The sequence below is a fragment of the Rhizoctonia solani genome, chromosome 2, assembly GCF_016906535.1.
Source record: "Rhizoctonia solani chromosome 2, complete sequence".
Classification (NCBI taxonomy): Eukaryota; Fungi; Basidiomycota; class Agaricomycetes; order Cantharellales; family Ceratobasidiaceae; genus Rhizoctonia; species Rhizoctonia solani.
Window position 1 is genome coordinate 1,397,983 of NC_057371.1, and position 21,163 is coordinate 1,419,145.

Genomic DNA, 21,163 nt, shown 5'->3' on the forward strand with positions numbered 1-21,163 from the left:
TACCCATCATCGTTGTAGAGTAGTAGCAATGAGCTGGCGTACATGCGTCATAGTTGCCAATTCATGTGTGGAAGAAATTATAGCCTAATATGCACAAAGACATCACAACTTGGCTCTGGGGTTTCGTGTTTGATGCATAACTACGCGAGCAGCGCCATCAGTTGACAAATATTTACGTGGGAATAAGCTCACTTACTTCAGTCGGAGTGCGGACCGAAGCTTTACCGCGTACCTCAGCCCAAGTCTTCGCAACACGTCAAACTCGGGCTCACCCGGGAGGTAGAGAGTAGCAAAATATTTTATTCGTTATCCCAAGTCATAATCAAACATTACATCTACGAGCCATGAGACAGAGATAGGGAAGGAAGAGCCGTGCAAATGAAAGTATAAGTGATATCCACCCTCAAGCCTTGTGCTCGAGATCGACCTTTTCATTGTGGCCATCGCGGGACTTGGTAGACCTCAGACCATGCAGCCCGTGCTCCTGGTCCACTTCGACGTCACACGCGCAATCGCCTCCGGGTCCGCAGCATGCACGTCCTCCGCAATCAGCTGGCGCCGGTACGCAACAGAGTGGATCGCGTTCGTGTTCTGGTACAGAATGTCAATCTGCTCCAGCGACAGTCCCTTCGTCTCAGGGATAAGGAAGTACGTGAACAGCAGGCACCCAACGCAGGTAGAGCCCCAGATGAAGAACACCTTCACTCCCAGGTTCGCATTCCCAGGTCCGTCGTTCACAAGGTATGGAGTCGCATAGCCGATACCGAAGTTCCACAGCCAGTTCGACGCAGTCGACATCGACATGGCCTTGGCACGGATCGCAAGAGGGAAGATCTCGCCGGTGACGACCCATGCAATAGGACCCCATGTGGCGGCGAAGAAGGCAATGTAGATGCAGACGAACGCAATGAGGACCTTCTGACCAGCCTGGTTCTCGACAGAGATCGTAACACCGATAATGGCTACCAAGAACTCGCAGATGAGCATGCCAGCAGCGCCGATGAGGAGCAAGCGGCGACGTCCGACCCTGTCGACAGCCCAGATACCAGGGACAGTCATGCCGACGTTGACGACATTGGTGGCGATGGTGATCAGGAAGGGGTTCTTGATCCCCGAGTTCTGGAAGAACGTGGTGCCGTAGTAGAAGATGAAGTTGATACCGGTGAGCTGCTGCCATGCTTGCAAGAAGACACCAGTCATGACACGGGTGAGGATCTTGTTGGGACCTTGCTTGAAGCAGTCGGCATACGAGCCAGAACCGAGCTCTTCTTCAGCGCGCAAGTTGGCCCGAATGTCGTTCAACTCGGTCTCAACTTCTGGATCTTCGGGGTGAAGAGACAAGAGACGAGCCAGGGCTTTTTGAGCATCTTGGTCACGTCCACGCTTGATGAGGTAGCGAGGCGATTCGGGAAGGACAAACATGCCGCCGGCAAGGACTGCAGCCCAAACAAATTGGAGGGCAATGGGAATACGCCATGACGTATAGTTGGGACGGTCCTTGGTCGCGTTGTTAACAATGGCAGCGAGCAAGAGACCGATGGTGATCGCCCATTGGTAGCAAGAAACGACAGCACCACGAATCCACTTGGGAGAGCTGGAATTTGGTAAGTGTGCTGGTATGGTTGAAGTATGCTTGCGACCTACCATTCCGATTGGTACATGGGGACCAAGCAAGAAACCATACCAACACCGAGACCAGCAAATACGCGACCAACTGGGAAAATCATCAGAGGTTGTGAAACGAATTTTAAATGATTCAACTCACCGACGAAGACGGGAACACCGGTAGTACCAGTCTGGAGCGCGACACCAACACAGAACACCAAGCAAGCCGCGATGAGACCCCATTTGCGACCAAGCATGTCACCCATGGGTGCAGCGAGGAGCGCACCGAAGAAGGTACCAGCTGACAAGATAGAAACAATCAGCGACTCGCTGCTTGTCGAAATATCCCAGTTTCCATCTGGATTTTGATGGCCAAAAGTTTCGAGCCAATTCTGAGTAAAAGATAAGTATGTGGACTAAATGTGTGGAGAGTATTCGTATACCTTCATTTCCTTGACACCCGAAATAACACCAGTGTCATAACCAAAGAGGATACCACCAAAGGCAGCGAATGTGGTCATCAGAATACCCGCAAGCTTGTTCTTTGGGGCTGGAAAAAAGCTAAGTTAATTCGTTCGTATGTGGGATATATTGATCACCCACCGCCAGAGCCACCAACGCCGCCACCTGCTGCTACGGGACCGCCTGCCATGTTGAGATGTCTCGAGAAGGCGAGGAGGAGAAGAGAGGAATGAAGAAGCAGAGCTTGAAGATTGAAGCTCCTCCTGGTGTGGTTCTTATAGGCCTCTGGGTCTGAGGGGCGTTAGTAGCCTGAATGTATGCATCGAAGCGGATGCTTGGCGGTCACATGTGGGCGGCACGAAGCTGTAGGTTTTGCTGGGCAGGAAACCCAAGAACGTGCCTGACCGAATATAGTAGGTGGTGTTATGATATAGATCCAAGCTTAGTTTGGACGTCATTGAGGGAATATGATCATCCTTCAATTCCACCGGCCAACCCATTCTTTGACCATCGGAATTCTACCATCGACCATCACTGGATACGAACTTCTAACAAGAAATCTTGAAAAACACTCATTCTATTTACTCCGCGTGCCACGATGCGTGTTCGAGGGACGAGAACAACATATGCTTCGACAGAACGACGGGTACTACCCGTTTGGTCAATAATGCTGAGAATTTGCCTTTGCAAGAGTTCGTGAGAGTCTGCTGGCTGTGCACCTGGGCCTGTCTCCCCAGATTTTTGGAAAAGTCTGGGGAAGCATGCTGATTTCATTCTCTGATGGATACTTCGCAATATTGATTCTATTTTGAGAAGCTCATCTATTTTATGGGCTAGTTGCCCTGTTTCGTCATATCGGTAAGTATCACTGCGTATAACTTGCCGACTATGTGCCCCTGTGTCAACGTTCACATGTTCTTCAAGTATATGTGTATTATTAGTGAGTACCGAGGTGCCCGTGGTGATATGAGCTGAATTCTAGAATATCTCACCTGTTTCAAAATTGATCCCGTATTTCAAGCGCACACACTCTACTATTCTAGGCACAAGAGTAGTCCAGCCCATGTGTTACTTGGCCGCTGCCGCCCCCTCGCTTGTGGCATCGGTAAATTCACGCACCGACCCAATCTAACCACACCAATTAGGCAGTTCCGGCTACCCCCGGCTCGCTTACCGGAAGCGCAAATCATCGAAGTGATCTGGCTGGTCTCCCTGAATCGGCTAAGAATAAAATTAGCCGATACCCCTGATCGGACGATTACAAATTTTATGGAGAACAGGGCTTGGGGCGTTGGAGAACGGGATGGGGGAAACTTCGCAACGAGGGGCCACCCGGGGGATCACTATTATGCGGAGGCGAGCTCTGGGCATGCGTAAGACAAGAGGTGCAGGCGTTATACTCACCATTGGGGTGCATGTATGCATGGTTCGGAGTCGACTTTTGCCGTGGGTTAGTCGTGTGACCCAATCGGTCGAAAACTCACGATGGTTATGCCCGGCGCCTACCCAAAGCGGCCACCGGGCGGAAATCCAGAACCATGGGCCCATCCATCGGAAGAAGGTGATGGCTGCCCGAGACTGAATGGGAGGGTGTTGTGCCCATGTGACCCATGTGGCTCCACCTCATTGCTCTCTTAGTTTAAAAATGGTCGGTGCTTGGCGGAGAGAGGCCAAGCCTTGGCTTTTCTCCCCTCGCTCACACTACTGCACAGTACCAACACACGATGGCCGGAGGACCTGTCGCCGCCGGCGGAGGTATCGGGGGCTCTGGTGGTAAGTCCAAGCTTTCGACTGCGTTCAGAAGTTACTCATGCCCCCCTCTAGCCCCAAAGAACAAGTTCGCAGGCATTCTCATGACTGCATTCGCTGCCTTTGGTGGTATTCTATTCGGTTATGATACTGGTACAATCTCTGGTATCAAGCAGATGAAGGTACAGTATAGTAGACGCCTGTTATCCTACCCTATCACTCATCCATCTCTTAGGATTGGCTGCGCACATTTGGGTACGACAAGGGCGATGGAAGCTATGGAATTACCACTTCGAACGAATCGCTCGTGGTTTCTATTCTTTCTGCAGGCACCTTCTTTGGCGCGCTCCTTGCTGCGCCAATGGGTGACATTCTTGGTCGCAAATGGGGTCTCATCGCGGCTTGTTTGGTATTCTGTGTTGGTGTTGCTCTGCAAACCGGTACCTTGAGTTTTGCGGTATTCGTCGGTATGCATACCAAATTTGAAACATCCGGCACACACTGACCAAAGAAAATCTAGTCGGTCGTGTCTTCGCCGGTCTCGGCGTCGGGATGGTCTCGTGCCTTGTCCCCATGTACCAATCCGAGTGGTGAGTGAACACGGCTTTTGAATGGCGCATATACTCACCGGTGACGCTGTAGCTCACCAAAATGGATTCGTGGTGCCGTTGTGTCCTGCTACCAGTGGGCCATTACTATTGGTCTTTTGTTGGCCGCGATTGTCAACAACGCTACTCAACACCGCGACGATCACTCGGCATGGCGTGTTCCTATTGCCATCCAATTTGTCTGGGCTGCAATTCTCGCTGGGGGAATGTTCCTTCTCCCCGAGTCACCTCGCTACCTCATCAAGCGTGGCCGTGATCAAGATGCCCAGCGTGCTCTTGCCAGGCTCCTTTCACTTCATCCCGAGGACCCCGAGGTCGAGACCGAGCTGAACGATATTCGTGCCAACTTGCGTGCCGAGGAGGAACTCGGCTCCGGCTCTTACTTGGATTGCTTCAAACAAGGCCCCAACAAGATTTTGACCCGCGTTATGACCGGCATTTTCCTCCAGGCTTGGCAACAACTCACTGGTATCAACTTCATCTTCTACTATGGTACTACATTCTTCCAGAACTCGGGCATTAAAGATCCTTTCCTGATCACCATTGCCACCAACGTCGTCAACGTCGGCATGACTGTCCCTGGTATCTGGGCTGTCGACAGGGTCGGACGTCGCCGCTTGCTCCTCATCGGCGCTGCTGGCATGCTCATCTGCGAGTACCTCGTCGCTATTATTGGTGTCACGATCTCTGTCGAGAACCAGGCTGGTCAGAAGGTCCTCATTGCGTTCGTCTGCATCTACATTGCCTTCTTCGCCGCCACATGGGGTCCTATTGCATGGGTCGTCACCGGCGAGATCTTCCCTCTTGCGATCCGTGCCAAGGCCATGTCGATGTCGACTGCGTCGAACTGGCTGTGGAACTTCGGTATCGGCTATGCGACTCCATACCTTGTGAACGACGGACCTGGGAATGCGAACCTGGGAGTGAAGGTGTTCTTCATCTGGGGCTCTACCTGCGTTGGGTGCCTGCTGTTCACGTACTTCCTTATCCCTGAGACGAAGGGACTGTCGCTGGAGCAGATTGATATTCTGTACCAGAACACGAACGCGATCCACTCTGTTGCGTACCGGCGCCAGCTGATTGCGGAGGACGTGCATGCTGCGGACCCGGAGGCGATTGCGCGTGTGACGTCGAAGTGGACCAGGAGCACGGGCTGCATGGCCTGAGGTCTACCAAGTCCCGAGAAGTACACAGCGAAAAGGCCGATGTCTCGCACCAAGAGTAGTTCCTCTTTTTGCTACGATATATCCCTTTATTTCCCTACTCTTTCAAATGTTGTACTTTTTTACTTTCTTATCTCTCATTACTGTGACACTGCTCATTTGTAGAATTTTCACGAATTGTACGAATCCATAACCGCGCAAAGACAACTGCAATTCAATTGAGTTTAACGAGGATAGAGATTCTGCTGTTATGTGCTTGGCCACATCTATGTACAGGCTATCCCAAGCTCCGGGATTGAATAGTGATGTCCGTCTTAGTATAATGCCATCATTCACATGCATCAACCCCTATCCCCTACTTGATTAGCGAAGGTTCGTATCGATATTTATTCCCAGGAATCGTTCCGCCACACCCTTCCCCATCTTGTACACGCCCAGCAAGGTTCTGGGCTACTCGGAATCATAGTCGTATTCATACTCGTCCTCGCCTTCGCCCTCTTCCATGGCTTCTTTGAGCTGTGAAAATGCATACAGTCAGTTATCGTTCTCAGCATCGCGAGAAATCGAGGGGCGTGGCAGCCACGCGTGCTCCACCGTTGACGTGATGGACCCAACGTAAGAATAGGCTTCTAGAACTCTTACCATCTCGACCAGCTCATGGCACTCGTTCAGATGTGCCATCACGATACCCTGCCCTTCTGGAACTGACCCATCGGAACCTGTCGATTCACGTAACGTATTCACGACACGAGGTGATGGGTATACAAAGGTGGAATTCCGCAGCGAAAGACCGGGATATTATTAGTTGTCATAAGTTAAAGTTTGACAGCCGCACGTACCGATAAATTTCCCGTCTTTTCGCATCGAGTCGACTTGGAACAGAGCTAATTGGTACTATTCAAATGGAAATGGTTGATTTTCCAGAATAAGGAATTTGGGCAAACTAAACATACTGGGTAAAGATCGCGAGGGTTGAACGGTCCTCCAAATTTCAACACCTCATTGAGGCATTTCTTAACGGTTGATAATTTGTTGGCCTGATGTAAACTGTAAGGCGGCTGCACGTGAGTTTCGGTAAATCATGACGCACAATTGGCATTAATTCTTCCGAGACCGGTTCACTCGCGGACAGCAGTCGGTGAATCAACCCGTAACATCTCCGTAAGAGGTACAATAAAACCTGGATCAAAGAGGTGAGAAAAAAGCAAACTATAAGAACACCATAGGTACTCACATATTGCCCGTTGGGGACGTTTCCTTCCGCATCGACGAACTTGCCATTTACACGCATTTTGTCGATCTCCTGCAGAGCCTGGGAATAATTCCACAGGTCTGTTTCGCGGAGGGTCCATCTATGAGTGAGAACCAACTGTTCTAATTGCGCGCGCATGTCCCAGAGGCGGTCATGAATAGGTTTTAGGGCGGTGGAAACATCATCCTCTCGAGCTCGGATTTCTTGAGCAATATCAAAGCACTCTTCCAGCAGACCTGAGCACAAAGCCTGTGAAGCAGGTACTACTCCATTGGGCCCCAAGAATTTGCCATTTTCGCGTTTGCTGCAGTGTTTCACCATGTGTCAGTATGTTCATCCATGGAGCGCGAACAAGTACTCCCATACCTTTCGATTTTCCTCAGCTCCTCCATGATAGGCTTGAGATCAGCCTTGAATGGCTTGGGTTTCGCGGCAAGTGCGACCAGCTGGCGACGCAGCGTCACAAGCCGCTGGTGAATTGGAACGAGTTCAACTGACAGCACAGATAGCGAATCTTGTAAATCGGACAAAATCGCGTCTAAACATAAAGACAGAAGCCAAATTAGTTTACGTGCTCAAATATGTCAGTTTACGTTTGTGGATTGTGTGTTACAAGAAGGGTCGCACACGCACCGCATTCGCTCAGTTTTCGGTCAAGTAATTTAGTCATCGCGGGCGGATGTAAGCCACTCTCCTTGTCATTTCGAACGATTTCACGAAGTTCGTCGAGGCGGTTCCTGAAAGATTTGAGGTCGGCTTCGGTATACACCGCAGACTCGTTCATATGGTCGAGTAGTTGCTACGGGAAGTGTCAGTTATGCCTTTTACTAAGTTGGATCTCACGCATAAACCCATGGTATTTAGCGCCACACCGCCCGGAAACCATTGATGAATGATAGAAATGGAGGTATAGCATGGATCCTGGTTGCCCAGTTTTGCCTATCCCAAGTGGATAAAGTAACACTCACCCTCATACTGGCTATTTGGCTATAGGTAGCAGGACATTCTCGAGCTTTTCCGATAGTTAAGAAGAATAATGAGAGCAAGCTGAACACATCTGCCAGTAGGGTATCAAGACGATTGGGAACATGCGGCCCTGTCTCTTGGTCGCGCAGATCATTAAGCTTTTCGACTAGATGATGGGGCCAATGACATCAATATTTGCCGGATGTTCCATCTCAGAGTCTAAACCAACCTTGTTTGACGACAGCCTGATATATGTTGAGTACATCCTGCGACTTGATATACTCTCCGCGATTCTGCTTGAGTGCAGTGAGGCGGTTACGAATGCTATCCATGTGGTAAGATACTCTACCGCCGGCGCGCCACTAAAGTAATTCATGACTCACTTGATGACCTTCTCGAGGATCGTGATCTCTTCTGGTTGTAGGGACATGAGGGATAAGGAAACAAAAGGCGAAAGGATTACTTTAAGTACAAGAAACCAGGCCTGGGACGGACTGTGGTGTGCCGAGTCGGTGTGGTGACGAGTGTGCGGGATCGGCCGGCGGTGTTATATGTGTAAGCAGCGTATCGGTAAGCAAGCTCAGCCCCCAGAGTCAGGGCTCGGGTGGAGGACGATATGGAGTGCAGCGGGAGGCGGGCACCGGGAGATCAATGGGAGAGCTTGGGCCAGTTTGGGCAATGTGCTATCAGTTCTGTAGAGATTAACTCTACTAATAGCCTCTATCCACAACCTTCGATCCTCAATCCGTGTGGACCTTTGTGGCTATTCAGAGAACGCAGCACAAGCAACGGGAAAGTTAGCCCTGATGTCTGAGATCGAACAAGCGACGGGCGTCTATCTGGGTCATATCGCCACCCGATTTGTACATGTTGGACCGAGTTCCTAGGTCCCCTTGACCCTCTCTGCTCTTGCACTCCACTCTTCATCTGTCTACGTGTTTTTACCTATTTTCGTTTCATCGTATGTATTATCGCTTTATGGCATGGACTGGGAATTATAGAGATGGCTTACCTGACGCGTTTATCTTCAGTTTCTAAATAACGCATCGACATGGATCGCGTCAAGGAGCGACTTGCAGCACTTAGGTTAGTGGGGAGAAACACGATACTAAACATCGTTGTCAATCCCGGAGGATGGGCTGAACAATCGCGAACAGGAAGGAATGCGATGACAACGCGGACCGAGCGGACAAGGCTGAGGCCAAGGTGAAGGAGCTCGAACAGCAACTGCTGCAACGCGAACAAGAGGTCAAGTCTCTTACCCACAGACTCGAGAATGCCGAGCGAGAAGTAGAGGAGCTCGATTCGAAATACGCAACTGCGAAGAAGGCCGGAGAAGATGGCGCCCAGTCTCAACAAAGTGAAGGGATGTTGAGGAGCAAGATTGAGCTGCTTGAAGGAGAACTTGACAAATCAGAAGCAAGTGTCAAAGAGACTATGGAGAAGTGGGTACAAATGCTTGAATCGGTGTCATTCGCTAATCGGTGTTGATTTATCCAGGCTCAGGCAAGTTGATATTAAAGCCGAGCACTTTGAACGCCAAGTGCACAAACTGGAGCAGGAGCGAGATCAGTGGGAGGCCAAGTATGAGGTATGTTACCATTCGATTTGTCTCTTGCTATTCCTTACCGTGTCGCCACAGGATATGAAAGAGCAAAAGAGCAAGGTCCAGAAGGAGCTGGATGACCTTGCTTCAGGAATAGACAACCTTTAATATCATTACGCGTACTTGTTTTCTCTACCATCATATCTTACGAAATCGGTTTCGGCCTTGCGCTTGAACTCTCACCTCTACGCTTATACATTGCTATTATACACACACGTAAACATAGGAAACATTTTTGTGAGCATCCAAGTCTCCGACTGCGGAGCAGGAGACCAACTGCCTATTGTCCATCATTGTGTGACCGCCACCCCAGCAAAAATATGTCTGGTGATATTCGTATTCGTATTACGTAGCTTTACGATCCGCCACTCACGTTTAAAGGTTGACTGGAGTAAAAGGATATGTTTGAGCGGGGTCGAGCAAAGGTTCAGATATAACTTTAATGTAATAACCGGTCCCGCCTTTTAGTTTCACTGATCCAGTTTGGTCATATATGCGTAAGCGCTTGCAAAACGCCCTCTCAAAGAGTCATTTGAGGTAAGCACTCAACTGTCTTTATTAAGTGCTATCCAAACCATCGCTCAAGATCATACACCATCGTCCCATAGAGCCATCATGGACCACATCAAGGAGCGTATCAGCAAGTTAAAGTTAGTACGATATTGCCAAGAAACTCTGCGATAATCTTACCGCTGCCCCTTTGCTGTTGACCAGGAAAGAAGCCGATGCTAACGCCGAGCGCGCAGAGGAGGCCGATGCCAAACTCAAAGCACTTCAAAAGGAGTTATCCGAGGCTAACGAACAAAACGCGATCCTGAATCGTAGGATATCGGCCCTCGAGGCCGAAAATGAACGGCTCGACGACAAGTTTCAAGTTGCGGAGAAAGCACGCAAGGACATGGCAGAGAAGTACTATCATGTGCTAGTTTCCTATTTCTTTTTACTCATGTGCGCAATCAAGGCTCCAGAACGCCGATATCAAAGCAGAAGATTCCGATCGTCGGGCGAGGATGGCTGAGGAAGAACGGGATCAGTGGGAAGAAAAATATGAGGTATTCAATCTTGTTGATCCTTTAGAGTCATTACTCAATACATCCTACAGAAAATGAAAGCGGAGAAAGAACGATTGCAAAAGGAGATAGATGAGCTCGGGTTGTAATGAATAGGACTAGGGTCTTGCAACGCAGCAGAGGCCAATGATTTATTCTGTGGTAGATTTACGTACACATACATGTCGATTATTAATTTTTGGCCGAGCCAATCACTTCTGAACAACTGTGTCGCCCTCGCTAAACGACAACGAGACGCTGTTTACGCAATGCCTTTCGTCGGCTGAGCAACGCCTGGATAAGCTCCCACAACAGTATCTGAATGACACATCACTTACTTGGTGTAGGGAAACCTTCTCCTTTAAATACGTGTCCAAGGTGACCTCCGCATGCAGTGCATGTTATTTCGGTCCTGAATGAAGTATGTCGGTATTTCAGCTGCCACCAAACACTAAAGGCACGAACCTGAGCATTCCAAAGGACCTATCTTCATGTCTGTGTTTTATTGGTCATCTTTGTAATATTGATAACATTTTGATCCCATTCATACCTTGTTACAGCTCCAGGAATTGAGTCATAATACGCTGGCCATCCTATTGTGTCGTATTAGCACACATTGACCATACGCATATAACGTGCTAGCATACCACATCCGCTCTTGAACTTTGTTTTGCTAGTATATAAGGGAGTACCACATCCGGCACAAGTGTATACACCCTCTTCGTAGTGTTTATCATATTTACCAGTGCCGGCAGGCTCTGTGCCTTTTTGGCGCAAGATGCGGAACTTGCGTAGAAATTATCTTGTTAGCAAGCGATCTAAACGCACTGACCCTCGGCAAACCTGTTCTGGAGATAGCTGGGCCCTCCATTCTTCCTCTGATTTAGTTGCTGAAGCAGATTTACCGTCGGACATATTGGCACTAGTGTTTGAGAATCCGTGCGCTTGGATGATGGTCGCGTTTACTAGGGGAAATGTGCGGACAGGGCGGAATAAGTACGCACGGGATGCAGTCTGAGTGTATCCGAATAGGCGCTTAAACATAGAGGGGGGGAGCAAGTGGCTTGGTCGACGCACCACCCAATTTATGTGCCGACTGGGTGATGGATGGGATGAATGACGCGAAGTGGCAAGATGGGCCGCGGCGATCATATTCGATCGCCGGTCATGCGTACGTTTCCCACGCACATCAAAGTCACGTGGTAGACGTCTAATCTTTTCCCAACCCGCAAATCTCTCATACCTACACGCCATCTCTGACCCGTCTCTGCTCCGTCTCTTTTCGCAGTGAGATGATACATAGGATAAGAGTCCGTAGCATCTCGGCCGCCTTGCGTGCTGGTCGTGCCACTCGGTTCCTGTTACTGTATTGCGATCTATCGCCGGAGCTAGGGCACAATTTCACGCATCCGCAAACCGACCAAATGAGATCAAGTCGCCATTCCAGACCTTTGTAGATGTTCTGAAGGAGGAAATACAGAAGAATAGAGAGTTGCAACAAAATGTCAAGCAACTCCAAGGCGACGTAGACAAATTCCAGGATTCGGAAGCTATGAAGCGAGCGAAAGATATGTATGAGCGGGCAAGGGTGAGTTGAATCCCTTCGCCTATAATGAAGTGGTACTAATTGGCTACCATAGCTTACTTCGTCTATCAAAGAGAACCCAAGATTGCGTGCAGCGGCTGAGGAACTAAAGAAGAATGGCATTAAAATCAGCGACGCAGTTGGTGAGGCCGTCAGGTCATTGGAAGCAAGTGGGTTTTACCAAGGGGTACGTCTTACGTACAGATATTGTGATGGGAGGTGCTGAAATGCACCTAAGATTACACGGGCTACAGCTGCGGTGTCATCCGCTGTGGCCACTTCAACCGAACCCATTCGCAACACGGAGGCTTACAAGGCTATTTCCGAGGCTGTAGCGGAAGCGCTAGATGACAGTGGCGCTTCCCGATACGGAGGTTACGAAGAGAAAGAGGTTAGAAGAAAATTGCGCGAGAAGCGACTAGCCAAGGCTGGAATGCAAGGCGGAATGGCGCGTGCGCAGCGCATAAAAGAAGATCCAGAGTGCGTGGCATATATTGCGCATACACCTACCCATAGAAATTTTGTTAACTCACGCAGAATCCGTTGAGTAGGGCAGGTTCCGCTATGGTCTTACACCAGGACGCAGGAAAATATGAGAAATGGGAAGAAATGAAACAAACAAACCCAGTTTTACGAACTTTTGCATCCTGGAAAGCTGCCTACGATGAGTCCGAGAATCCCATTGTGTCTGGACTCCGATCCATGACAACTACCATTGGGAGCTGGTTCGACGAAACAGAGACTGCGCAAGTAACACGGGTTATGAGACTGATGGATCCCACATTTAACATGGAGTCGTTCATACGCGAGTTACGGGAATACATTATCCCCGAAGTAGTGGATGCGTATTTGAGTGCCGATAGAGAAGGGTTGCAGCAGTGGTGTGGAGAAGGGGTAAGTTGGCACCACACAGCAATTCATTGAATCAAACTGAGCTCTGATGGCAGACATTCAATATGCTCTGGGCAACAATGGAGCAATACACGAAGCAGGGTCTCATCAGTGAGAGCAAAGTTATCGACATTGCCAACGTTGATGTATGTGGACCGCCTTATATATATAGAATAGTTATTCTGATACATAGGGCTAGGTTGCGAAGGGCAACCTTCTGGAAAACAATGTTCCCGTATTTGTTGTGAGCTTCTCGACACAAGAGGTCCTCGTGTTTCGCAACGCAAAAACCGCAGAGGTTGTTGTGGGAGCACCAGACCGTGTTGAGCAGTGCTCATACGCCGTCGTTATCACTCGAGTAGAAGATGAATTAGACAACGAATTGACGGGTGGGTGGAAAATAGTTGAGGTATGACTTTTATTCAACAGCTTAAGAGTTTGGTGTTAAGTAAAGTTGTTGCAGATGGCCCGACGCTCCGCGAGGTCGCACCTCTAATGCTAGACTCTATTCATGCATTATCTTCATATTACTACGCACGTCATCGGGTTTTTATAATACAGATCCCCTCGTCACTACTCGCATACATTGTGGAACATTGACAATTGATCCACTACGTTTGTCAATAGATAGTAAGGCTTTAACTCCAATCTTTGGCGACATTCCATTGGCGCTTTGTCGGTTTGATCCGGTTGGATGAGAAACATGATTGGAAACGTTAGATATGTTAGTCTCAATCTCTAAGGTTTGAGTACGTGGCGCTATCCTGAGTAACATTTATCACTCATGTATCTTCTAGATAGTGCACGAAGGCTACATTCATTTTACTGATTCTTCATGTAATTTAGTAAACCAAAGCACACGTTACACATAGCAATCAATTGTGAAGATCTGCTTTTGCAATATTAACGTAATCTCCCAGACTGGGAGCACATCCTAGTCGATATTCCCAAGTTGATTCGAAGTTGAACTTCATTCGCCCTCGGTTTCAAACAATAACTCGAATCCACTCACTTCACCCTAAATCTGCAAGACTGAAATAGTGTGTTGATTTAAATGCACATATACAATGTTAATTATACGAAATCCAGATCACAAGTAGGCAAACCCGTACCCAGTCAAGCTCAATGCCGTCGACGAGTAGTTTTGGTAAACTCCGGCCGACCGAAGTGAGATGATACGACATATTGAGCCTCTGCTTGCTACAGAGCTCAGTATACGAGATTCAGATCAGCTTGTTACATATTGTCAAGCTCCTATTTGGTGTAATATATTATGACAGCTAAAGGTTAGCATCCTATATGTGGGGCCAGGAAGCTGGGAAGCGTGTAGCCAAACATAAGCTTAAGAGGTACCTAGCCCAGGTACAGCAATTTAGGCTCGGGTAAAACGTCTGTTTCCAAAAACTAATGATCCCCACCAAGACATTGTGGTCGAAGCTCTTAAGCACGCTTCAATTTCGATGGGTTCGTGCAGCCAAAGGATGTTCATAATAGATACAAAAGCTCCATTGGGGTTCGGCTCTTCTATATATAATACAACAATGTTGATCTTTTTCCAAGGGCATGCGCATTGCAGATCCTACTGCGCCCGAAAAGCAAAGATTACAAGTCCAAATCGAAGAGAATGAAGTAATAAAGCTTGGGAATCAGGCAGCCAGCCGCCAGAGCTGCAAACTATATGACATTATAAGTCCTCTGTATACTTAAAGGTCTCAGCCTTTGTCCCTCAATCAAAGAGTGGCCTTTTCTCTCTCTATTTTCTTCAGCCCCGGTAGGATAGGTCAACGGTTGTACCGGCTCGTTCCACTGATCCGTAAGCATGACCGGATACAAACTACTACTCCTCGGCGGTCGATACGATCGCTGGGATTCTCTTGTGTGCACCGCTGAACTATTCGTCCACATTCGCGTTGGTAGCGAGGGGCGTTCAATGTCAGGGAGCACTGAATGGAGATTTGGAACGTCCCTATGAGGAAGTGAAAAACGTATCGCACCAGGAACTGAGGTAGCGGTGGTACTAGTTGTCACCCTCCCTACCCCAATGTCGGGTGCTGTCCGGGGCACGAGTTCATATTGTGGCTGCGTAGGCGCGGGCCCTTTAGAATGGGTTGAAAACGATGGAGTAGAGATGCGATGCTTGTGCACGTCAGCCGGGTTTGTGAGGAATGGGCAACCGAGCGGGGTTTATTCTCATGCGCCCAACTATGCAGCGATAAAACCAGCCTTGAACATCCCACACTGATGCAAGCTGTATGGAATCCGGATCCAATGACAAGAACGCGTGTCTAAAGAAGACTCATCAGATATGTTGAGACCTCGTAATGATGGAAACTCACCGGGGTGTAGGCTGCACCGATAGTTGTTAGCAACAGTACTGTAGCCACAACTACATAATACAGTGTGCCATCCAGAAATAGACGCATTACCACTGGTACGCGGTTAGGCGTCATCATGACCTTAGTAACTGTAAGGGCTATGACAAACGTTTCGTAGAGGAACGGAAATAAGATCGGACGCCAAATCGTGGGAGAGACCGGAAAAGGCAGCCGGGCAATAGTTGTGGGCTCACGGTAGGAATAATGCGGAAGCCCTGTTGGTTCAAATATTGGTAAGCACGAAAACGGTTATTGGCGGTAAAGTTCACCTGTAGATCAATAGAGATATAGTATATTGAAAGACAGACGAGAGTGCAAGTCCCCCGATGAGGCAAATAGGACCCATTTTCTGTTATGAATAGTAGTGAGTGCAATATCAAAGTTGAAAGTGGAGTATCCTTACGCGCCACCCCAAAGCAGCCATGTCCGGACAACGAATACAGCTGTGCACATATGATGGATGTCAGCAAATAAGCCTCGTCCATGGTCGTTGGTCACTTGCATGACCCTGCGATGATGATTACTACTTCTGACCACGTAAAAATCAATCCAACAGCGCGGCACCTATGCGCGAGGTTAGAAAAAATTGATATACTACGATTGCGAGTCATAATTGAAACCTACAGCTGCAAAATTTTTCAACAAAGACGCCCAAATTCGGATCTATATACATACCGGCGGTGAAGGATCGAAAAAGAACAAGGCTAGATGGATCTAAGCATGACGATCGAATAATATCGAGACATCTACGTACATGCTACGTGCATACTGGTAGAGCGTCAGCTGTGTCCCTATTGGGAATCAAAATGGGACCTACGCCATCATAAGAATAGTCGCATATCTAATAAAGATATACACAACCTTCCCAAATGACCATCGCTGACTCCAAACAAATTTAACCTGTAGTAATACATGTTAGTGCTTTCCCCCTGGACGTGAGTGGTGGTTGCATCACCTCTTGGTCGATTGTGATCGCTGCAAGATGAACGAAACGTTACTGGAGGCCAGAAACAAATGTACAAGAACAAGCTCACCGAGGTCATATACCAAGAGGCATAGAGCTATTACTAGTTATTCTGTCAGTAAGGGTATAATCCGAAGGAATGAAATGCCTTGCTTGCAAGGTAAGTTGCGCCTCTGAGCGCTATTACACCCTCTATAATGGCCCGAGCGATAACAGGAGCAGAGATGTCCGAGGACATTTTTTCAGCGTCAGGTGTTCTCGAATGAAAATTAAGCAAGCGAGGTTGGGGAGCGAATTATTTAAAGACAGAGAGATCTAGCCAGCGAAAGCAAGGTAGACAGATGTGGACGCAAAAGACCACAGTGCAGCGCTAGAGGCTGTCAGCCCATGATGAGCTTAAAACTAGATGCCCCAGATATAAAGAACCGGTCATTACGAGATACGAGCTCAAGATTTAATTTAATGGGATGGTGAAGATCTCATGCGGATGTTGCCAGGGTTTGTTTACGACTGTTGCAAGTGAGGAGAAGCCAGGTGGCAGACCCAGTATTTTAAGATGAGTTGTGTTTGAATTTAATACGCTTAAGAGACTACACCCGTCTGTAAGTTACTTGTGTTGTGATGATCGTTGTTGCCTAGACCTTATTTGTTGTCGGCTCATCCATGTCTGATCGGGGCCCTGAGCTCAGTGGCTGTGTCGCATTTCTGCGCTTGTTCTCAGCTGTAGCCAGTTCGTTGTATACTATTTCGTTTGGTGCCAATCGCTCCTAACCGTCAACACAAATACTGCTATAAACCACAAGCATGGCATTTGTGGTACCCCAGCATCTTCCACGTGCGGCTTTTGGACAAGGATCTAGTTACGGCTCATCAACGTCACACTCCGAACCCGTTCTCCGCAAACTTGCTGAGACAACACGAGACTCACTTACATCGACCGAAACGTCCAAATGGGTCGAAGAAATAAGAAAAGATATTGAAGATACAAAGGTATGTCTAATACCTATTCCTTACGTTTCAGACACTTATCAATCAGTTCGTTAGGCTCGTATCCATAGATGTATACACAAGGACCTACCTGCATTTGAACGTCAGCTTGCTTCCGCAGACCAGGTTCAAGAAGCTCTCGGTGAACTTACTTCCGGAGCGGATGATATCACGAATCAAGTACAGCGTCCACAGGTAAGCCCTATTATTTATGATATGGCCCTACTAAATAGACACTTAGACAGGTCTCCTCCCAACTGTTTTAGCAACTCTCTCGGCACATCCACACTCGCTCAAGGAACCCAGGACGCAAAGGTTTTGCACAATGCATTGTCCCATTTAACTCGATGTCGAGACGAGTTTAAGACCCTTTCGGCTTTAGTCGAAGGCGGTAACTTACCTGCTGCTGTACGCAAGTCTGAAGAGGCACAGTCTCTGATTCAGTCCTCCCCGCGACCACTTGAAAGCTCGGCCGTGATGAAGAATCTTTCGGTATGTCTCTACCTGTTCTACACGTTAGCGCACGTGGCTGATCTGAGGCCGACGTGGAAGCGTATGGCACGTGTACTCGGAGATCGTGTGCAGGAGCAGCTAGGAGACGCGTATTCGCGAGGTGTCGCCATTACTGCATTCCCGAGTGGTGCTACTGTTGCAATATTACCCCATATTAATGGTAAGTCTAAATTCTGGGCAACCCGGGATTTGTGCTTGATTAACTTGACCAATCTTAGTTCGCGACTCGAATAACAGTGTAACCCTCTCGGAGCTGCTAGCATCCCTACAAGAATCTTCGTTGAAGGAGCATCTCTCTACGTTTCGGAAAGATGTTCTAGTTCGGGCCTTGGAGCCAGTTCTCGTGAAGCCTTCGCGGCTAATTTTGTCCACACAGGAGGCCACGCTCACCATTGACCACTCACCTGGGGCCTCTGATGCATCATCTCCAATCCAGCAGGCCCAAGAGGCGCTTCAGAATACTAGGTCTCTCATAACATTCATACACGACATGCTTCTCCCTGCTCTTCCGGCCAAAGATATCTTCGCCATCCAGTTAGCTGGTCCAATTTCACAAGCGCTTGTGAAGCACGTTTTACGCGCTTCGATTCCTCGCTCAGGGTCTCTGCGAGATATACCGGATTTTCTTCGAGTTACGGAACAAGCAGCAAAGGTTGAAGGCGAATTGTTCGCCATGGGGTTCCGAAGCGGAGATGTACGCGAATGGACACAAGCAGCACCATTGCATTATGAACGTCTGCGTAGGGAGGACCTAGTGCAGCAGGCGCGTGGCGCTGTGCTTGAGCACGACGGAACTGCGGTTGTGGTGACACGAACAGTTTCAAGGGAAGAAGAAAAAAACAGACTCAGCCATGATGAAGCAGAGGACGATCCCTGGGCTTTCGAGGAACCTACTCCCGCTGTCGCACAATCGGTGCCTATAATCGCACCCCTGCACCCAAGCCTCAACCTCAGCCAGCTCCTAGTCCTATCGACACTCTGAAGCAACTCCAGCGCCGCTGCATTCTACGGACGATAAGTTGGAGAGCCTTCAAAGCCCACAAGCCCTCCGCCTGAGGATGCAGAGGAAGATGGTTGGGGATTTGACGACGAAGAGTTAGATACAACACAACCACAGAAAATTACTGACAGCGCGCCAGGCCCCGAGTCTTCACGAGGGGATACTTCCGAGGATGAGCATGATGTGGAGGTATATGCGAGAACTTCGCAGTCTGAAGCTGAAGCTAGCGAGAGGAGCGGGGGTACATCGCACCCAACGGAGCTCCTCAGTGCGCCTCAATCTGATGCTGAAATCGTGAACGCTACAACACAGTCGAGTGAAGAAAGTGACCCTTGGGACGACGATCCATGGGGTGAGTCGGGAGAAGAAACCAAGGTGGAGAGCGAGTCTGTATCAATTCAATCGAGTGAACTACCTGCCCCAACACACTCTCCTACGAGGGCGCCAGGGCAATCTCAATCGAAGCCTGTTTCCCCGATAGCCAGAGCCTCACCACCAGCTGTAGTAGAAGTACCACCGTCGCCAGCCGCGAAAGCGCCCGCGCGTGTGGCTCGCGGGCTCGAGCGGTTCGCACAAAAGAATCGTGGGAGCGGCGCATCATCTCCCACTGTATCTAATGCCTCGCCAATAGCTTCCTTCCCTCCAGCTTCTGCATTTGGAACAGCGCCATCTAGTGCTTTCCCCACCTCTGCGGTTGGCCATGCGTCTCCTTCCAAACCGAACCAATCATTGCCAGGTCCAAATTCAACTGCAGCTTTCTCTCCCCCTGAGCCACCTAAAATCGCGCCACCAGTGACACCTGCCATGCGTAGAGCCCAACAACAGAGTAAAAGCACGACTCCAAAGCACGGAAAATCCGTATCTGGCTACTCTGCGTCCCCACTTGGTTCACCTACCAAGAAGTGGAATGCATTACCTCAGGATGACTTGTCTAGTAGCGTCGGATCCATAAGTGGATTGTTTGGACCTGATTCGAATCAACGAAGATATGCGGGAAGTGAAGTAGGAAGTCAGATTGGGAGTGTTGTAGGTAGCCAAGTAGGTGGTGGCAGCCAGGTCGGCGTGGGGAGTCAGGTTGGGACATTCACCAGTGCAATTAGTCCGGAACAGCCAACACCAGCCCCTGGACTGGCCGCAAAACAAGAACCAGTAACTGAAACTTACATGGTTTCAACAAAAGCGCAGAGGATCCTAGCCCTGGCGGAGGATGCATTAAAAGAAGGAAAAGAGCTAGTCCTCTCCAAGTGAGTCTCTACTTGACACCCAGCCATTCCGATGGGTTCATCTAATACTTGGTCCAGTGTTTTCCCGCGAGATACTACTCCTATTCCAGGAGCCTTGGTACTTGGATGTATCCCTTCCTTCTTCGATTTATTCAGGGCACTTGTGCCAGTTGCGCATGGCGGACCTATGGCAGCATCCGCGGGGATTGCGATGCGCTTTTCAAACGATTGTCTCTATATGTCCGAAGAAATCAATCGCATAATAGCGGGCGTACCCCCAGGCGCTGTCGGAGAGGGCGTTCGTCCCAAACTACAAGAGGTAAAAGAGAAGCTAAAGGTGTTTGGAGAAAGTTGGTTTGAGGAAGTTCTGGTACGTTGGAATTGTCGGGGTGCGCATATTTGGCTAACAAAAATTGCTGAAACAGGATAACGAGAAATTGGCTATTTCCAAGTACCTTGAGTCTGCTGAAGGTTTCAGGAATATTCACGACCAAGCAAGGTATCAAGAATGCAGGCGCGCCGTCACACGATGCACACATGCTGTATCCAAGTTTTCACGGGATACCAAGGTATGCTGCAGTATTTCGCTCAATCTGTGAATAATACATATCGTGTATGCAGCCCGTCCTATCGTTTGCGAAGTACCATCTTGCGCTCGGTACACTCGTCGAGGATGTATTGTCTCGTCTGACGGACGACATTCTTTCAATGCACGATATCCCCGAGACCGAATCCCATCGCCTGCATGAGATATGCAAGTTGATGCACACTTTCGAATCTCTGTTTGTCCCCGATGGCGAATCGGTATGGGTAAATTTTCCTAGATATTCTTCGAGTAAACTAAGATGTGTAGACTTCTACTGTTTCACAATACGTTGCCTCCTGGTTCAAATACTCATACCTTTCTGAACTTCTTGTAAGTTTATGGCTCAACAGTCTACCTCGGATGTTCTAACGATCCTAATGTATTACAGGAAGCGTCACTCGCTGATATACGCCATCTCTTTGACATTGGAGCTCTTGTAGACTTCTCAGAGCAAGACCTCGCACACCTCATTCGTGCATTGTTTTCGGATAGTCCCAAGCGCCAGGAGCTTATCGAGCGAGTCTTGGCTGGGCATCCTGCCCAACCATAAAACAACCAAAATTTGTAAATTTGACGTAT

The 21,163-nt window shown here is 48.9% G+C and overlaps 8 protein-coding genes across 8 annotated transcripts; 5 read left to right on the top strand and 3 right to left on the bottom strand.

Moving 5' to 3' along the window:
• Nucleotides 1-462: 462 nt before the first annotated feature.
• On the bottom strand, nucleotides 463-2,257 carry RhiXN_05042 (Sugar (and other) transporter; the record flags this gene model as incomplete). The annotated part of the gene is made up of 5 exons (XM_043324858.1): nucleotides 463-1,594; nucleotides 1,645-1,714; nucleotides 1,766-1,997; nucleotides 2,049-2,155; nucleotides 2,209-2,257. 5 exons carry the CDS (start codon nucleotides 2,255-2,257, stop codon nucleotides 463-465), a joined length of 1,590 nt encoding a protein of 529 aa, XP_043177277.1.
• Nucleotides 2,258-3,791: 1,534 nt separating this feature from the next.
• RhiXN_05043 (Sugar (and other) transporter) lies at nucleotides 3,792-5,590 on the top strand (the record flags this gene model as incomplete). Its single annotated transcript, XM_043324859.1, has 5 exons — nucleotides 3,792-3,840; nucleotides 3,892-3,998; nucleotides 4,052-4,283; nucleotides 4,337-4,406; nucleotides 4,459-5,590. The coding sequence occupies 5 exons, from the start codon at nucleotides 3,792-3,794 to the stop codon at nucleotides 5,588-5,590; spliced, it is 1,590 nt and encodes a 529-aa protein (XP_043177278.1).
• Nucleotides 5,591-6,037: 447 nt separating this feature from the next.
• Nucleotides 6,038-8,235, bottom strand: RhiXN_05044 (uncharacterized protein; the record flags this gene model as incomplete). Its single annotated transcript, XM_043324860.1, has 11 exons — nucleotides 6,038-6,103; nucleotides 6,230-6,306; nucleotides 6,427-6,481; nucleotides 6,541-6,624; nucleotides 6,678-6,767; nucleotides 6,822-7,143; nucleotides 7,206-7,377; nucleotides 7,473-7,638; nucleotides 7,808-7,971; nucleotides 8,035-8,129; nucleotides 8,189-8,235. The coding sequence occupies 11 exons, from the start codon at nucleotides 8,233-8,235 to the stop codon at nucleotides 6,038-6,040; spliced, it is 1,338 nt and encodes a 445-aa protein (XP_043177279.1).
• Nucleotides 8,236-8,856: 621 nt separating this feature from the next.
• Nucleotides 8,857-9,519, top strand: RhiXN_05045 (actin filament-coating protein tropomyosin; the record flags this gene model as incomplete). The annotated part of the gene is made up of 4 exons (XM_043324861.1): nucleotides 8,857-8,891; nucleotides 8,963-9,250; nucleotides 9,306-9,396; nucleotides 9,448-9,519. The coding sequence occupies 4 exons, from the start codon at nucleotides 8,857-8,859 to the stop codon at nucleotides 9,517-9,519; spliced, it is 486 nt and encodes a 161-aa protein (XP_043177280.1).
• Nucleotides 9,520-10,026: 507 nt separating this feature from the next.
• RhiXN_05046 (actin filament-coating protein tropomyosin) lies at nucleotides 10,027-10,570 on the top strand (the record flags this gene model as incomplete). Its single annotated transcript, XM_043324862.1, has 4 exons — nucleotides 10,027-10,061; nucleotides 10,126-10,320; nucleotides 10,373-10,463; nucleotides 10,514-10,570. 4 exons carry the CDS (start codon nucleotides 10,027-10,029, stop codon nucleotides 10,568-10,570), a joined length of 378 nt encoding a protein of 125 aa, XP_043177281.1.
• A 102-nt stretch (nucleotides 10,571-10,672) lies between these two features.
• RhiXN_05047 (methionine-R-sulfoxide reductase) lies at nucleotides 10,673-11,504 on the bottom strand (the record flags this gene model as incomplete). The annotated part of the gene is made up of 6 exons (XM_043324863.1): nucleotides 10,673-10,743; nucleotides 10,799-10,872; nucleotides 10,926-10,955; nucleotides 11,011-11,053; nucleotides 11,108-11,246; nucleotides 11,304-11,504. 6 exons carry the CDS (start codon nucleotides 11,502-11,504, stop codon nucleotides 10,673-10,675), a joined length of 558 nt encoding a protein of 185 aa, XP_043177282.1.
• A 508-nt stretch (nucleotides 11,505-12,012) lies between these two features.
• On the top strand, nucleotides 12,013-13,432 carry RhiXN_05048 (mitochondrial import inner membrane translocase subunit TIM44; the record flags this gene model as incomplete). The annotated part of the gene is made up of 7 exons (XM_043324864.1): nucleotides 12,013-12,048; nucleotides 12,101-12,232; nucleotides 12,284-12,525; nucleotides 12,597-12,939; nucleotides 12,993-13,082; nucleotides 13,136-13,345; nucleotides 13,400-13,432. The coding sequence occupies 7 exons, from the start codon at nucleotides 12,013-12,015 to the stop codon at nucleotides 13,430-13,432; spliced, it is 1,086 nt and encodes a 361-aa protein (XP_043177283.1).
• A 3,647-nt stretch (nucleotides 13,433-17,079) lies between these two features.
• RhiXN_05049 (centromere/kinetochore protein zw10) lies at nucleotides 17,080-21,134 on the top strand (the record flags this gene model as incomplete). Its single annotated transcript, XM_043324865.1, has 13 exons — nucleotides 17,080-17,265; nucleotides 17,320-17,457; nucleotides 17,504-17,521; nucleotides 17,569-17,754; nucleotides 17,815-17,935; nucleotides 17,994-18,688; nucleotides 18,741-18,870; nucleotides 18,915-20,019; nucleotides 20,077-20,368; nucleotides 20,424-20,567; nucleotides 20,620-20,802; nucleotides 20,852-20,914; nucleotides 20,973-21,134. The coding sequence occupies 13 exons, from the start codon at nucleotides 17,080-17,082 to the stop codon at nucleotides 21,132-21,134; spliced, it is 3,423 nt and encodes a 1,140-aa protein (XP_043177284.1).
• Nucleotides 21,135-21,163: the final 29 nt, after the last annotated feature.